Source organism: Lethenteron reissneri, chromosome 14 (genome assembly GCF_015708825.2).
Source record: "Lethenteron reissneri isolate LAM-NWPU_2019-01 chromosome 14, ASM1570882v1, whole genome shotgun sequence".
NCBI classification, from domain to species: domain Eukaryota; kingdom Metazoa; phylum Chordata; class Hyperoartia; order Petromyzontiformes; family Petromyzontidae; genus Lethenteron; species Lethenteron reissneri.
In genome coordinates, this window is record NC_083792.1 from 10,813,457 (window position 1) to 10,830,349 (window position 16,893).

General features: G+C 49.1%; 1 protein-coding gene across 1 annotated transcript in view; it reads right to left on the reverse strand.

Moving 5' to 3' along the window:
• Window positions 1-680: 680 nt before the first annotated feature.
• LOC133342386 (serine/threonine-protein kinase D1-like) overlaps window positions 681-16,893 on the reverse strand; it is a 145,941-nt gene continuing 129,728 nt past the window's right edge. The window contains exons 11-19 of the mRNA XM_061551524.1: window positions 15,334-15,643; window positions 14,871-14,923; window positions 14,041-14,113; window positions 11,336-11,442; window positions 8,689-8,850; window positions 7,670-7,768; window positions 4,481-4,751; window positions 3,480-3,565; window positions 681-2,841 (exon numbers count right to left, since the gene is read on the reverse strand). Of these exons, the coding sequence (XP_061407508.1) occupies window positions 2,560-2,841; window positions 3,480-3,565; window positions 4,481-4,751; window positions 7,670-7,768; window positions 8,689-8,850; window positions 11,336-11,442; window positions 14,041-14,113; window positions 14,871-14,923; window positions 15,334-15,643 (1,443 nt within the window). The 3' untranslated portion in view covers window positions 681-2,559. The remainder of the gene's footprint in view (window positions 2,842-3,479; window positions 3,566-4,480; window positions 4,752-7,669; window positions 7,769-8,688; window positions 8,851-11,335; window positions 11,443-14,040; window positions 14,114-14,870; window positions 14,924-15,333; window positions 15,644-16,893) is intronic.

Sequence of the window (16,893 nt, forward strand, 5' to 3'; positions counted from 1 at the left end):
CCTCGGCGAGAGTCTCAACATTCGCTTTCTGGACGATCCTGATTATTTGGACAGCTCCATCAAGGAGCGCTCTTCGGGGGAGAAAACACAACGCGTACGATGGCGGTGGGACACTTGGCGCAGCCATCTCTTCTTGGCCATAACCTCCCAGCCCCCATGCCTACAACACCTGGCAAGCCCCAGTGATCACCCATCATCCACGTGCTAATCAGGCTCAGACCTGCTTATCTTCCGAGACCCCAATGAGATCGGGCACACTCCAGAGGATAATTTGGTTGCAGCAAATACATTTAAGCCGCTGGAACAATGAACTTTTAAATCGAATTTCTTCAGAACTGCTTTTTGTGTTCAGTTTGTTGCCCCTTCCCTCCCCCCCCCCCCCCACACCTTCGAATTATCATGGTTGGCTAGACATACGGTGCGAAAGAGGTCCAATGCACACACACACACACGCGCGCGCGCGCACTACGAGGCGCGATGGGACGTCTAAGCGTGGCTCTGCGATCGTGCGTTCGTGAAGGGACGTCCCTCAAGACGGGCACCACCCCACCTCTCGTCCAGCCGACGGGACATTAAGCCTCTCACCGCCGGGGTCTTCACACCCCCTTGCAACATTTTCACGAGCAAAACCGCCCCGCCCCCTTTCCCCCCTCCCCCCCAACGAGTCAGTTTCTAGCTACTGCCGGATGGCCCCCGCATCCCCGCACTGCGGATAGCGTTGAGCGCGTGCGGTTTCTGCCTCGCAGCGAATAAATAATTCAACAGGCCCAACCTTCTCTCTTCTCTCTCTCAGGGATGTTTGTTTCTAATTCGTTCGACTTCACAACCCCCGCCCCCCTGCCACCAAGAATAAAAACCCTCGATAAATTCCTTTTAAAGTTTTTCGGCTCGGCGGGGGGGGGGGCACAGTTAATGCAAGGTCTGCCTGCCTGAGGCTGGAGCTTCTGCCCCCGAGGCTAAACTTATCCTGGCAAAGACCCAACTTAACAGAGTGTGCGCTTAAACAAAAAGTTACGTGCACCATTAGCCGCTGCAGATAAGCGGCCGTGGCAGCACACGCGCGCCTGCGTTTGGCAGCCAACTAATCGGAATTGGTAATAACTATAATAACACAACGCTCAATTCACTATCCTGAAGTTGAATCGTTGCCGCCTTCATTCGATAAGTGAAACTGTGCAATAAGCGGCGATATCATGAGCAAATTGGGCGAGTGCTGCTGCATTGGCGATAGTTACGTCATTGGCACGTATACGTGAACCTAGAAATCCCGGCAAGCAGAGCAGCACCCACGTTACATACATCCACAAAATCATTTACGTTAATACTGAAAAACGTTGACACACGCCAGCTTAAAATATCGTTCGCATTATTCCACCTAGTTTATGCTCTCGATAAACACGTGCAGGTACAAAAACGAGGAAAGTTATTTTCTAAAATGTAAAAATCGACCTCGAGACCAAAGAAGTCTGTCGAGGTTCATGTTTCTCGTCATCAGCTGTGCGAACACCGCTCACACGGAGCAGTTTCATGCCCTTGGAAATCATCGGCAGGCCGAAGTCAGGTTCCTAACTGCCAGAAAACGCGTCTGTTTGTGAAAAGACAAAGCCCCTTAATATTGTTATTCCCTTTGAGTAAAATCGATTCCACAATAGTGGTAACGTTGCAACAATTTTCTTTGGTCCCTATGCTCAAGTCAGCAACCTCTTAAAAGGATCACGCAAATGCGCAACTCTCGCTGTGCGGGCCGTCTAACAATCCCACCCCTCCACCCAGATATTCCGATGTTCGTGATTCAGGATTGCGATTCCAGAATCAAGTCTATCTCTTTTGCTGCCCTTAGCGTTTTAATGCAACTGCCTTTGACTGGCGTCTTCTCCGTACACTCTCAATTTTAGCAACCAAAAGCCCCAAATCAACATTTGCTCCGGGAGAGGTCGCTCATTCCCCTCTGCTGCTCCCATATTCTGTAACTTCCCTCCCCCCCACCCCGGTTATTGTGCTGTTGACTACCAGCGCATATTCAAGTCTAGGCCTCAAGACTTTAATTTAAAAAATCTCTGCTCATCACCGACTGCCTCAATCATAATGATACAAAGATACCCACCGTTTCTGTGAAGCGTGCTGAAATGTGATCGAATTTGGAATAATTTCTAATTGTATTGCATTAAATCTCGGTAGAATAAGCGCCCTAACAGCTCGGTGGAAGTTGACTGGGGTCTTCGAGAAGAAGCCTTGGTTGTTGAAGTGGAGAGCGCTTGGTCGAGAGTAGAGTGAGATGACAGAGGTAGGAGTTTGTGTGTCTGGAGGGATCAGTGAGATTGGAGAGGAGAGCCCAGGCAGGGAGTGAGTCCACGCAGAAGCTAGGAGGGGGGGTGACAGTGTGATCTTGAAACCGATTCAGGATTGTATTGAGATCCAGCGGAGGGACCCGGATCATTGGGGGCGACACGGCCACGATATAAATATATATAAAAAATCCAATTGACAAATCGACGGATCGTCGCACGCCCACTAGCGCCACGGTCCCCACGGGGGACGGGGCAGGCCGGCGCGGCACGCTCACAGGCCGGAGATCCGCTCACGGATGCTGCTCAGCTCGGCCGGCTCGTCAGCCCTTCGTCGGCCCTCGTTAGCACCACCGCCGCCGCCGCCATCTTCATCCTCCTCCTCCCCCCGCTCGCCGTCGCTGCCCAGGTCGACGCGGCGGCGCAGGTGCGTGGGGTAGGCGAGGCCGCACTCGGCCGCGTGGCGCTCCCAGCGCGCGTCGTCGCTCTCGTGCGTCACGTAGCGCTCCGAGCGACGCACCTCGAGCTCGCGCAAGTCCAGCCACGTCTGGTAGTCCTGATCGCTCGCGTGCACGCGCACAATGCAGATCAGCCGCGGGAAGCCCTCGCACGGACTGCTCGCGTGAGAGTGCTGTTTTATTAAGGTCATCCAGAACAGATCGTGCAACGTACAACGACCACGAATACGAAGGAGACATCACAGCGATACACTACTCCCCTCTGCTGCTGACACCGCTGTCTCGCTTGACCACCTGAGTGTGAAATTGTAGTTGTTGCTCTGCGTCTACATCAGCCGCACGAAAGAATGCCGGTTGCGCTATCGGCGTTTCGTCACGAGGCAGAGAGTTTATTGGGATCTCTCGTAGAGTGGTGCAGGTAATGTGTTCAGGGATAGAACACGGAAGAGGGGATATCAGAGCGACGTCCGAATACACTTGAAGTCACCTCTGGTACACACGGTAGGGGGCAGCACTTTCCCATGCCACCCTGCTACAGAGAGTAATGATTGTCTGGCATTTAAAATGATAAGAATTATTGAGACGGTCTGAGACGACCAAGCCCAGTGAGCAATGAAGAAGGGCCATTGCCTGAAACGTCACTTATTATCCATGTGTTTTATTTTTAAGGCCATGTTATTGACGAATCTGTTCAAGTTCATGCTTGGGTAAAGAAATCAACAAAAGCATTGCTCACCTGCAGCCAAGGGTGGCTGAGTGTCTTGTCCACACTGTAGCGTTTCCTCATCTTCACCTGGAGGAGGTTGTTGATGAGGTCGATGGCTGGAGGGGAAATGCACGCCGGGGAAGAACGCATCAGACACACGGGGCAACGCACAAAGACAACTTAAGCGCGTGTCACTACACTAATGCGGAGCTGTAACAAAGCCAATGCCATCAGATTCAAATCGATGCATCCAATTAAACCACCCGCTAGTGTTACCCAACACTGCAAATTCCGAAGTGTAGTTTGCACTTGGACTAAATCACCCCGAATGTGCCCAATCTCAGGAGCTAAGCAGGCTCCAGCCTGGTTAGTACTTGCACGGGAGGCAGCACGTAAGACAGAATAGGATATAACAAGTGAGAAATAAAAGAGAAAAACATATTTCAGAAATTTGCCAGTTCAGTGGGAACAAATAAGATACACAAACAAGACAATCAAATAGTGAATCCATATCATGACAATGAATTGAATCAAATCAAGTATGAATGATCATTCCATCCTTTAATTATTACTCAAATAATCATCAGCCACTGCTGGATGAAGGCCTCCTCCAAGCTGTTGCCATCTCTCATGGTCCCCCTCAACATCGTCATGGCTATAGCGTCACCCGAACGCTGCCCGATCTGGCTGGGCCATGTACACTGCAGCAAGGCATCGGAGTGAAGGTTACAGCGGGGCAACGTTAGGGGCAACGTTAGGGGCAACGTTGGGGCAACATTGGGGAAACGTTGGGAAAACGGTTCCAACCGCGTTGACCCAACGTTGCATGCTTACTGGTTACTGGTGTCAGGTGAGAAGAGCTCCCTACTGATGGCACCACACCACGGCAAGTGGAGGCCCTGGGTTGCCTGATCTCTCCGTGACATGGGATGGCCCACGTCCAGTTGCCCCCCCACCGTAGAGGAGCCACACGCCAACTCAACCAGCGCTCGGAGTTCTCCGTCGCCCGCGCGATCCCCGACGGCACCCACCGTCCTGCGTGATCTCCTTCCAGGGGTTGGGCGGGTACATGAAGGCGGCGTTCTGGATCTGCTCGTTGATGTCCTCGTCCTCGTTGAAGGGGAAGGTGCCGCTGAGGCTCACGTAGACGATGACGCCCACCGACCACATGTCGAGCGAGCGGTTGTAGCCCTGCTTGCTGCGGATCACCTCGGGCGCCAGGTAGGCCGGAGTGCCCACCACCGAGCGGCGGAATGACTTCTCGCCGATGATGCGCGCAAAGCCGAAGTCGCACAGCTTCACCTGCGGCGCACGGACAAGCGCACGCGTGTACGTGTGCGTGCGTGCGTACGTACGTGTGTGCGAATGTATGTATGAGGAGCTGTGTCGTAGCGGTTAGCGCACTGTGCGATGAGCACGGTGACCCAGGTTCAATTTCTGCTTGTGATCGACACCAGTGATGATTATCTGAACGGGTCCTGGGCCTCCCCTAGGTCGTGACTAATATAATTAATAATAAAGGTTTTTGGGGTTAGATGGCACAAGTATAAATGTGTCGTAACCCTCCACCACCCGACACAGCCAATTAATAAGAGATTTGTCACGTAAACAAAACGTGACAATTAGTGACTACTTCAGCCCACCGGCGTGTTGGAGAGTCAATCCACAACATTTACAATTTGAGTAGTACGACGTTTCACTAGTTATTACAACCAGCATCATCGGGCGATTTACCAGTCTATCTTTGTCTTGTTGTTTAATGTTGAACTTCTTTCGTGCCCTACACAGCCCACCATGCTAATCGGAGGTGCGGGGGAAGGACAACAAACTAAACACAAAAGGCAGTTCTAAAGAAATTCGTTTTCAATTGAGATTTCAACGTGCACAGTTCCAGTGGCTTCCTAATATCGGAAGGAAAAGCGTTTCAGACGGCCTAAGAAGCGCATCTGAAAGCGTGCGATGCAGTGACCATCTTTGTTAGACGGTTAGCCAAAATCCACTGCTTCGAGGGTAACCAGAGGTACACGTGCATGAGGCATGACGCTCACAACAAAGAGCGGAGCGCCGGTCGGCTAACACACAGCAAGTTGGCACAGTAGTGGGGGGGGGGGCACAACCGGTACATCTGCCAGTCATCTCAGTCAGTCAACCCCGTGACCGCCTGCCAGCGGGCATTCGACACTTCACGTGACCTTAAAGTCCTCATAGCCTGGCACAAGCGGCGTGGTGATGTCACCGCCACTTAGTGGTGAATGGCGGCAGTTGCTGTTGTTGTTGTTGTGAGGCGCGACAAACCGTGTCTCGGCGGCAGCCCCGTTAAGCCGGGTGGCCGGGGCACGGTTGTAGGGGCAAGTCCTTCTTGCTGAAGAAGGCTTTGCCACCCCCCAGCTTATGAATTATTTTCGTCAAGTCAAAAACCATCAGCACAATACTTAACGCCAGAGGCGATTTCTCCTGGGGCTTTCCCTCAAATACACAGTGGCGCGAGAGCCAGCGCTGAATGCACGGTAGGGGAAAGCAGGCAACATCGTTACTCACGCTCTTTACCGGTTAGCACTTGTTTAGAGTTTGTTCAACATCGACTGTGTCAGACCGTCCCCCCCCCGAGTAGCTGTATACCCCCCACTTTACAAATCTGCAGCATTGACCTGTTCAAAACAATATTGATCGCGATGCTCATTATATGACATGAACTCAGGGGGTGTATGCTTAAAGGTAATCTGGAGAAGTAGCTGGCCTGCCTGGCCTGACTGCCTGGTTAGGCCTGGGCTGGCCTGCATGCTCAGCGCTCAGAACTGAGCCCCCCCCCCCACCCCCCGCTGCTGCCATCCTGAATTCGTGATTATAACAATCGGCTTTTGTTTTCATTCGTGGAGAGTTCATTATCTCAATCCAATTACTAATAATGCCTGCACAAATATTACTCCGTGGCGCTAAGTCTGGTTTTTCAATTAATTTGGCCATATTCAAGCTGATAAAATGTAAAATATCGAATATTACTGTGGCGGGGAGTGTGAAAAAGTTATCTTCATTTTAATTGTTACCGAATCAGGCACTTGGCCACAAAACCTGCGACATCTCATTTACTTATTTTAATCCACAAAAAATTTCTTTTCAGATAATCCGATATTCTTTCACGGAAATATTTTCAGATTTCGCAGCTTAATCCTGAAATCGGGAACATCCATTAACTGCGTGTGTTTACAATTTGACTGCAAGTGAATCCCAGCCGTGGTCAGTAGATTGTTGCCAATCTAAAAATAAATGGAGCAATTATAAATGCAGATCATTGACACACTCAGGGACTTCGATCCCATTCTCGTGAACTCTTCTGCAATTGAAAATCATGCCACACTCCAATCTTGTTTGCGGGTAAATACGGGCGACAGGCTGGCGGCAGTGGTCACACTTCTGCCTCACAGCAAACAAGGGCCTGGCTTCGATTCCTGACTCAGGCGACCTTTCTGTTGTTTGGAGTTTGTATGTTCTCACCCTGCTCTGCACGGGTTTCCTCTGGACTCTCCGATTTCTTGCCGTAGCTCAGGAGCTCCGAAGCCGCATGTGGCTCTTTAAGGACCGCCATCTTGTATTCACGTTGCATTGCAGATCTTGAATTATCGAGTTCTTTTTTTATCGATTCAGAAAAAAATGGCTCTTCGTGTTATTTTGGTTGCCTGACCCCTGACCTAACCTTATGAGCTCACACGACGTAACCGGTATTGGCCCGCCACCCCAATGCTGAAACATGACCTGAAAATGACTCTTGGGCTCACGCACATTGCAACATCGCCCTCCCTACTGCGAGACACTTGGCCAAACCCTTCAGAAAAAGAGTCCCGAGGACTCAGTTAGGGCCTTCCTGGATAAACAAGCGTAACTTTATATGTACATATTCTTAAGTTTTTTCGGTAAAGTCACGTAGGTAAAAATGTAAATGAATAAAAGTAAAATAAAAATAAATACAGCTATCGTGCTGTGACTGTTCCACCTGAAGACGGAAGCTTGTGTTGCCTCCGAAACGTCGTGATTTTTTTTATTTATTTTACTTTTATTCATTTGAATTTTTTACAGTACGTGACTTTACCGAAAAATCTAAGAATATGAATCCTTGCAGTCACGAAAGCTTTAAATCTAGAATTACATGTACATATAGAGCGGTCTTACAGCCAGTCCGTGAGCACGGCTGCAGTCGTGTGGTGAGTGCAGGGGCATCTGCTTACTTGTGGAAATGGATCTGCGGATGCCAAGAGCACATTCTCTGGCTTCAGGTCGCAGTGCACAATGTTTTTGAAATGCAGATGCCGCAGTGCCACCAAAATCTGAAATGGACAAAAAATGGCGCAACGGTTAGATGGGGAAAACAGCAGAGATAAGTTGACCTCGATTCGGTGTTTAAACCGTTCGAACCAATATCGGTGAACTCTGTTTTGATGGCAAATTAGCTGTCTGCTTTTACGAACATTAGCGTTGGTATCGGCTCTCTATAAGCGAGTAGTGGCACGGTGGTTAGCGCACCGCGCTATGACCGAAGTGACCTGCGTTCGATTCCCGGCCACGGCAAACATCAAGCTACGAGTAGATATCTGAACCGCTCTCGGGTGTCTTGCTGCACTTCACCAACCTGCACCGACCACCGTAGTGAAGTATGGTTCTACAAAATCCCCCTTCACCCACACAGCACCAGGACTGAGAAAGGGCCAGTGAGTTTATAGAAGCTCTGAAGAGTGCGCAATGATTAAGTATTTCCATTTATTGGGCTTCTAAAATTCCCCAGGAGCTCAAAGCACCTCATATCGCATCTCATCTCGGATCAGTCCAGTGTCCAGCTGTAGGTTTCGTTTTTGGCCTAGGGGACCGCCCCCTGATGACAGCTGTCCCTGTGCGGCACAAGGTGATGAAGCACCACCATGCAAGTGGGCATTCCTCTGTCGGTAAGGATCGATGTTGCTCTCCAATTTATCAATTAGCTAACGCTGGCACTACGACGACCAACTCTTTTCAAAACACAGCCGCGGTTTGTTTTACCTCCGCTGCAAATCGGACGGCGCATACGTTCTGTTAACACTCCCTCCCCCCCACCTCGCAGCATTAACCAGGGCGGCCGGGCAGGGGGGTGGGTGGGGACTCCTCTGCGGCGTTGCGCTGCTCGACGACACACGAACACCGACCCTCGTGCCACCCCTCCAACGGCTGGCGAGGGAGGACGCGCCAACGACCGCAGCGACTCGCAGCGACTCGCCTGCGTGACGAGGAACTTGGTGTTGCGCTCGGGGAGCCGACCCTTCTCGCTCGAGAGGATCATCTCGAGCATGTCGCCGTGCAGCTTTTCCATGACCACGAAGACGCGCTCGGGCGTCTCGAACATGCTCTGCAGGTTCACCACGCCCGGGTGGTGTAGGCTCTGTGGGGGGGGGGGGGCGAAGAGGGAGCGGGGTAACGAATAGACGCAACCGCTCAGCCACAAGACCTCAAGTTCAAGTTCATTTATTAGGTATAGCCCTGTGAGCCATTCGGCTCTTGAATCGGGTGCAACCTCAACAAACAAAAAACAAAAACATGAACAAAAAACATCTTAAACTGAATATGTGACTGAGTGCAAACAGAAAATCCAAGAAAAGACAGCAAAATATTGCAGAAAAAACACCGTACACCAACGCTGTGTGCAAAAATCCCAGTGGGATGCAAGTCAAACAACCAACAACAACTACAAGACAACTTAGATTAAGGCCATCAGTCTAACTCTGTGCTACAACAAACAAGCATGGCCAAACCAATACACTTTTCGAAATCACCAAAATAAAGCCATGAAAGCAATGAAACAGTGATCATAGGAACTGTGACGGATTTTCACAATAAATGGCATAAACAACATGTACTACCAAAACCCTGCAGCCATAGCTGGCTGCACGAGTCACTCCACAACACCTCGGCCACACCGCAAACCACACAGGGATCCATGAAGGAAAACCAAGTTCACGTGCATCAGAATGTGAAGTTCACTTCCCGAGCTGTACAGCTGCTTTCTGCAGGGGAACTCGGCCAGCAAACACTGCCTCAACGCCCATCGCTACCCCTATCACTACCCCAACCACGACCTCTATCAACCCCAACCCCCATCACGACCCCTTTCACTACCCCAACCTAACAACATCGACTACCCACCACTACCTATCACCCCAACCCCCATCACGACCCTTTCACTACCCCAACCACGACCTCTATCAACCCCAACCCCCATCACGACCCCTTTCACTACCCCAACCACGACCTCTATCAACCCCAACCCCCATCACGACCCCTTTCACTACCCCAACCACTACCTCTATCAACCCCAACCTCCATCACGACCCCTTTCACGACCTCCTACCCCAGTCCCTCCATAACCACTGACGCCTGCTAACCTACCACCACAACTACACAGCCACTTTTAATGACCCCACTCTCTATTTTAACTACCATCCTCTTACGTACTTGCGTTGTGGCCGAAACGTCGTGAGATTTATTTTATTATGTTTTATTTTTATTATTTTATTATTTCAATTCTACGTGACTTTACCGAAAGAACCAAGAAGATGAATCCCTGCAGTCACGAAAGCTTTAAATCGAAATTTAAAAGCGGTTTGGACTAAGGCACTTTATAAATGTATATAAGATCATAATAAATACAATTATTGTTTTTATTTGTCAACTAATTATAGGCCCCTATTTAAAGAGCAATTTCGGGAACTGCTTTCCACCCCCTTCGACATCCATCTCCATTTACCTCTGTAATTAAATATATTTAGAAACACGCAACTCTTAAAACCTAGTTTTTCACAAGCGTGCAATATTCGTACATTGCAAGCTCTAATTAAACAGCTCTGTCTTGCATGTGTTCTACTGAACTGGTTAAACATCCGGAAAGAGTCTCGAACATCACACAGCGGAAGCGAGTTCCAGGCCGATGGACCACTGAGTAGGTGAGTGGGTGAGTGGGTGAGTAGGTGAGTGGGTGAGCAGGTGAGTGGGTGAGCAGGTGAGTAGGTGAGCAGGTGAGTGGGTGAGCAGGTGAGTGGGTGAGTGGTGAGCAGATGAGTCAGTGAGTAGGTGAGTGAGTGAGTAGGTGAGTGGGTGAGTGGGTGGGATCGTGAGTTCCAGGCCAAAGGATCGCTAAGTGGGTGAGTAGGTGAGTGGGTGAGTAGGTGAGTGGGTGAGTGGGTGGGATCGTGAGTTCCAGGCCAAAGGATCGCTAAGTGGGTGAGTAGGTGAGTAGGTGAGTGGGTGAGTGGGTGAGTAGGTGAGTAGGTGAGTGGGTGGGATCGTGAGTTCCAGGCCAAAGGATCGCTAAGTGGGTGAGTAGGTGAGTGGGTGAGTAGGTGAGTGGGTGAGTGGGTGGGATCGTGAGTTCCGGCCAAAGGATCGCTGAGTGGGTGAGTAGGTGAGTGGGTGAGTGGGTGAGTGGGTGAGTGGGATGGTGAGTTCCAGGCCAAAGGATCGCTGACCACAAAGCTGCAGGGTCCAAACCTCGTTGTCAGAGCAATCAGCGTCAACATGAGCTGTCGAATGAAGATGGTGACGATTGCCAATGGAGTGCACCGGCACACACCACATATCCATCAGATCGCGTGACGGAGACTGGTGTAGACACTCGTGTGTGCGTATACGAATGTGCACACAATCGAAACGTCGTATGCTAGTATTTAATTTAATTTATTACTTTATCTTTATACGTGACTTTACCGAAAGAACCAAAGAATAATTCCTGCAGTCACGAAAGCTCCAAATTAAGTTTGAATGTGCACAGCTTGTCGTCGTCAATCCGTTGCGCAGGTCATCACGAACGGTCGGTGCGATGTGGTCGTGTGTGCTCGCAGCAAACCCACGCCGGCGTGCGTGCCGGCCGGTACCTGCAGGATGGCGACCTCGTTGCGCAGCTGACTCTCCTGCTTGGTTGGGAAGCGCAGTTTGTCGATCACCTTGATGGCCACGTCGCTGCCCGTCTTGCGGTGCTTTCCTGCAGTGCCACCGCCGCAAGCAAGGAGCGCTCGATGACGGCGAATATTTGATGCAACGCCAAAAGACAAACATCTCCCGTACGGCCTTCAAAAGGCCGTTTGAGGCCAAGTGGTGTGAGCGAGTATCAGAATCTGTATTTATGCTGGAGGAATCCGATGAGCTATGAAGCTCTTTTTCACAGATATTCGGTACGCGCGGGTCAGAAAGTTACAACGCCTGCGCAGGCCAGCACGGCACACAGGGGGTGGGGTGGCCAATAGCGCGACTCGGTTGAACAACCAAATCGATTTACACATTTGCCCACGTGACAATTTTATTTCATCAGCTTAGTCAGGTGGCGGGAGAGTTATAGCTAAAATTGGCATTGATCTGACCTATACATGAGTAATTATGAATCACACACACATTTTCTTGGTTATTTTGGTGAAGTCACGTAGAAGGGAAATAATAAAATAATAAATAAAACTTAATAAAAAACATAACAATTATGTTTTATTTTTATTATTTTATTATTTACTTTCTACGTGACTTTACCGAAAGAACCAAGAAGATGAATCACTGCAGTCACGAAAGCTTTAAATCGAAATTTCACACGCACATTGTTTTAATGATAACTGTCGTGATGCGCTTGCAAACATTTTAGGGCAAGTGTTGCTGGCAATGGTCACTGGAAACAGTTGCTGCATCTTCTTTCTTTCGTATGGTTGTGCAACAACTACAATTTCACATTCAGGTGGTCATGCCAGATAACCGCATCAGGAGCAGCGGAGTGTATCGCTGCGATGTCTCCTTGGTATTTGTGGATCGTAAAATTTCGTTGTACGGTCTGTTCTGGATGACCACAGTTGCACACTGGAGAGTTTTTAAGGTTCCATTTGTGCATCAGCATCTGTCTTGGTTTGTGCGGCTCATCAGTTGACGCATCATTTTCCATTACACCTGGGAGTGTTCACTCCCGGAAGGGACTTGCGCGGTTGAAGGAGATTTATTGCCTGCTTGATTTTTTTTGTTACTTTTGTTCTCCACAACGATGCCAATTGCTTATGGTATGTTGCGTACGACAACAACAACAACAATCGTGAAAATTCTCATTGCTGCTCCCCCTAGTGGGCAACTGCGATTGCTGCTTCCAATCGCAGGTAGAGGACTACCACTACCTGACGTTGTGGGCATGACAGGCGCATATTTATCCATCAAATGTACTTTTCAATAAACCGTGTTTTTATTTGCTAGTCATGATGCTGACACTTTATGCCATGTCTAAGCTCCCTCTTCAGTTACCATGTCCTTTCTAAAAGAATTTTGGCAATCAAGGCCTTCCTTCCATTTTGCCTTGCCCATGATATTCCTCACAAACAGTCGCAATAGATGCTCCCAGTTGCACCTAATTGTTCAAACTGCACGTGTACGTATGTGTGTGTATGTGTGTGTATGTGTGTGTATGTGTGTGTGTGTATGTGTGTGTGTGTATGTGTGTGTGTGTACGTGTATCAGAGTTGTGTTTTTAGTTTGTATTCCGACCGCAGGTATTGTGGTAAGTGCAAACATGACTCCTTGTAAAAAAGATGTCAGTTTTGTTGCCAGGTAAAAGGGGTAAAAAACCAATGATCATATGTTGCTACTGGCAAAGGAGGTTCCAATGGTATCTTGCTTCTAGTTTGCGAAGTAGGGTCCCTGTGATTTTCCACCTTTTACATCCATAGAGGAAAACAGACTCGCAAATGTCACACTACAGTATTCCAATTCCTGTTGTCATTCAGAATGTCTAACTCTTCAATACGGATCAAATATTCTGAAACAGCACAGCTACTCATCGTAAATGCACTGCTTGTGTAACTGCCGGTGACAATTTGTCACAATTGCCCAAGTCATATCATCATGGCCTTCACGCAGCTCCTCTGCCATCCTTTGCAGGGGTTTGTGGCTGCTCGGTAACCACCACCACCACCACCACCAAAACGTGGTTTTCTTTGCACATTTGTAGGCCCTGCAACTCGCTTGGCAAACGGCTCCCCTGAGCATTTCCTGGGACTTGCAGTGCTGCCCAGGCTGCCCCATGGGGCTCATCGTCATTGTCATCATCATTGTTGTTGGTGCTGTGCCCCGGTTTCTGGGTCCTGGTCTGTGCAGCGGCGTTGCCCTCTCTCTCACTTCTCTCTCTGTTTCCCTGCCATGACCTCTCCCCACTCACTCCCTCCATTACACCTGAATAAATGTTTTGTTATTGTGTAAATTGTCCCAAAAAATTTTGCCCATTACATACTGTTATATACAATATTTTTTCCGTTCAAGGTGTGCAGTTTTTTGTGCTTGTGCACGACTGCCAACGCAGCAATTAATGTATTATTATGACTCGATGTCATCTGATCCGATTTGTAATCCCATAATACAGTCGGTGGAAAGGTTGCAAACTTGAAATGGTAGAGGAAAGGATCGCCTCTGGAATTTAAAACAGAGTGTGTATTTGGCTGCAGCAGCAGCAGCAGCAGTCAGTCTATTCCAGCTGTGAAGATGAAACATTCTCAGTTTGATTGGCATGTGATTGCACACTCTTTCCAAGGCATATACACAGACACAAAGTGCACTTTGTGTTTACCTCCGTAAACGATGCCAAACTGCCCAGAACCCAGAACCTCGTCCGGGAAGATCTGGTAAACTTGACTTATGTCCTGCACATAAATAACGTGCAAAGTGTTAGGTCTGCCAAGCAGTTTCCAACAACACATCAATTGAGCGCATGATACATCCTGCACCGTGCATTGTTTTTATTTTACACGCGACTGGAGACATTTGTAAATCTCCTGGTGTTGGTTGTGGGCGATACAATCATATGTTGACATAAAACATAACAATTGCCACGTTTGTCCAACCAAAAGCATCTTTTTCCCCCCAATAAAAAAAAACGCCGATGAAAAACATTTATCCAGAAGGCACGCATAGGTTAAGAAACCGAAATGTGTCGTTTATATTTATGTGGCGAAACTCAGAATTGTCTTTATGGAAAATATGTGAAATTTTACATTTAAAGTCACCCTCCCATTTGACCTGAACATATTGCCTGCATTATTCTTTGACAAAAAATATTCTCAACTCTCTCCTGCAAGATTAGATAGTAAAAGTAAGAGAGCTTAGGTATTTATAAAATCGCATTTGATTAGGTTGCTGATTTTTTTTATCCTGGGTCAAAGGTCAAAATATAGCACAAAGTTTATGATTAACACATTTGGTCTCCAATTCCTCCTGGTCAGAATGAGCCCCTAACTCGACTCCGTAAAGTGAAAATTAGTCACGGACCATGCCTCGGAACACAGAAATACGTGTCCTATAATGGACACGGAATTAAAATTGTATTGTAATGGAACTTTATTTAACAATGTGCCAAGGAACCGGTTCTCAGATTCTTGGACTCATTCATCGCGCACTCACCACGTTCTCTTGAATTTGACTGTTCGACACCGAGATGCTGATGGAGACTTCCCCTGGAATACAAGCACCAGAGTATGGGTTCATTCATTAATCTCCTTGCCGCAACATTTAACCTTGAGGTGAATTTAGACGCGGCAAGCTATGTGTGTGTGTGCAAAAGATCATTCTTTGCGTTGCCCCTTTGCTGAAGCAATTTCTATAATTTACACTCTCTGTGGTTCTTTATTTTTAGCAGCCAGTGAAAACGAGATCTTATTGCCCAACGAAAAACGATACAAATAAAAACAAGAGAAAGTAGCTCGATGATTCATGAGTCCGAGCAATAAGCCAGCACAACGGAGATCCTGGGTTTGAATGTGGGTTGGTGTCAGCCGCCCCCCGATTTAACTGGTTTCTCAAGTGTCGGGGAATTGATCGTCTCAGCCCACCACCGCCACCGTCCCGGTCGAGGTGCGCCACTCACGTCGGCCCTGCCGGGGCGTGTGCCCGGTGTGCCCGGTGTGTCCCGGCGGCCCGGCGCCCTGCGACAGCACGGGCATGAGGGCCTGGCGGATCGCCATCTCCCAGGTGCGCGCCACCTCCGTGCCCACGCCGCTGCTGGGCAGGCCGTAGCTCATCATGGCCGCGGCGCCCGTCACCGTCACCGGGTTCTCCCCGACGAAGTACAGCATGTTGGCCGTCGTCACCTCGAAGCAGTGCGGGTTGCTGCCCGGTGGCAGAATGCCAAAGTTGCGTGACGTTTCCACGAGAAGGATCTCGGACAGTGGAATCTCCTGGGGGGGTTGGGTCGGGGGGTCGGGTCGGGGGGTCGGGGGAGGTGGGAGGCGGGGAGAGCAGAGCAGGACGTGATTGAGGAGGCTGCTTGGGCCCGTCGATCGGCGGGTTTGCGTTGAGACGTGTAAGGGGGAAGTAAGCTGTACACGTGTGGTCTGTTCTGTCGGCACACTGCTGCTGGGGGGGTGGGGGGGGGTTATTTGACCATGCGCCGAATATACGACGCAGGCATTGCCTTGCTCTCGGTCTGCGGAGAAGGCAACGGGATGCACTTAAATAGCGTTCGTAAAACGCTGACGAGCGGTGCGGCGATTTCCTTTACAAAACAGGGCGGCAGGGTGGCATAGTGCTAACACTCGCGCCTCACAGCAAAAAGGGCCCGGGTTCGATTCACAACTCGGGGCGTCTTTCTGTGTGGAGTTTGTATGTTCTCCCTCTATTCTGCGTGGGATTCCATCCGGGCCGCTCTCTGGTTTCCTCTGATAGCTCCTCCCCGCCCCCCCCCCCCCCATAATGCAACTGGTATTGGGCAAATATGCATGACAACAACATCGCCCAGTCGTGCAAAAAACTATTTGTCAGGAAAAGAGTCTTGAGACTCGGCGAAGCTTTCCTGGGTAAACAAGCACGAATTTAATGGTTAATGAAAGAGTCCTCATATCGTGAATGTATCAAGTGCGATCTGTTCATCACGTAACTGGACCACGAGCTCATTATACAAGGTGCTGACCCCTAGACGTTAGGAAACTCCTCATGCCACCGAATGGATTACAAGACTCAACAATGCGAACATGTTTTGCACACGGAAGAGGCAGACTATCATACTTCCCCGCGCTGGTCAGCGTGGGTCGCTGATGAAGGTGTGGAGCATAAACGTGGGAGCACACAAGTGCACAGTTGGGCAGTGCGGTGTGGAAGTGGCCAAGCAAACCAATGCAGAAACCCACCTGCAAAAGAGTCTTGAGACTCAAATGGGAATTTCCTCGATAAATTAATAACAACATTATTAACACAACAGAGCTTATAACAATGCGATTCATTTTAATTCAATATCATATTTGTCACATTGCAGGACTGTGTATGATTCATACTCTTAGTTCTTTCGGTAAAGTCACGTAGGTAAAAAATGAAATTAAAATTTATAAAAATAAAACAATAAAAAATCACGACTTGTGATACAGCAAATCTGGCTGTGACGGTTCCACCTGATGATGGAGACTTGTGTTGCCTCCGAAACGTCGTGATTTTA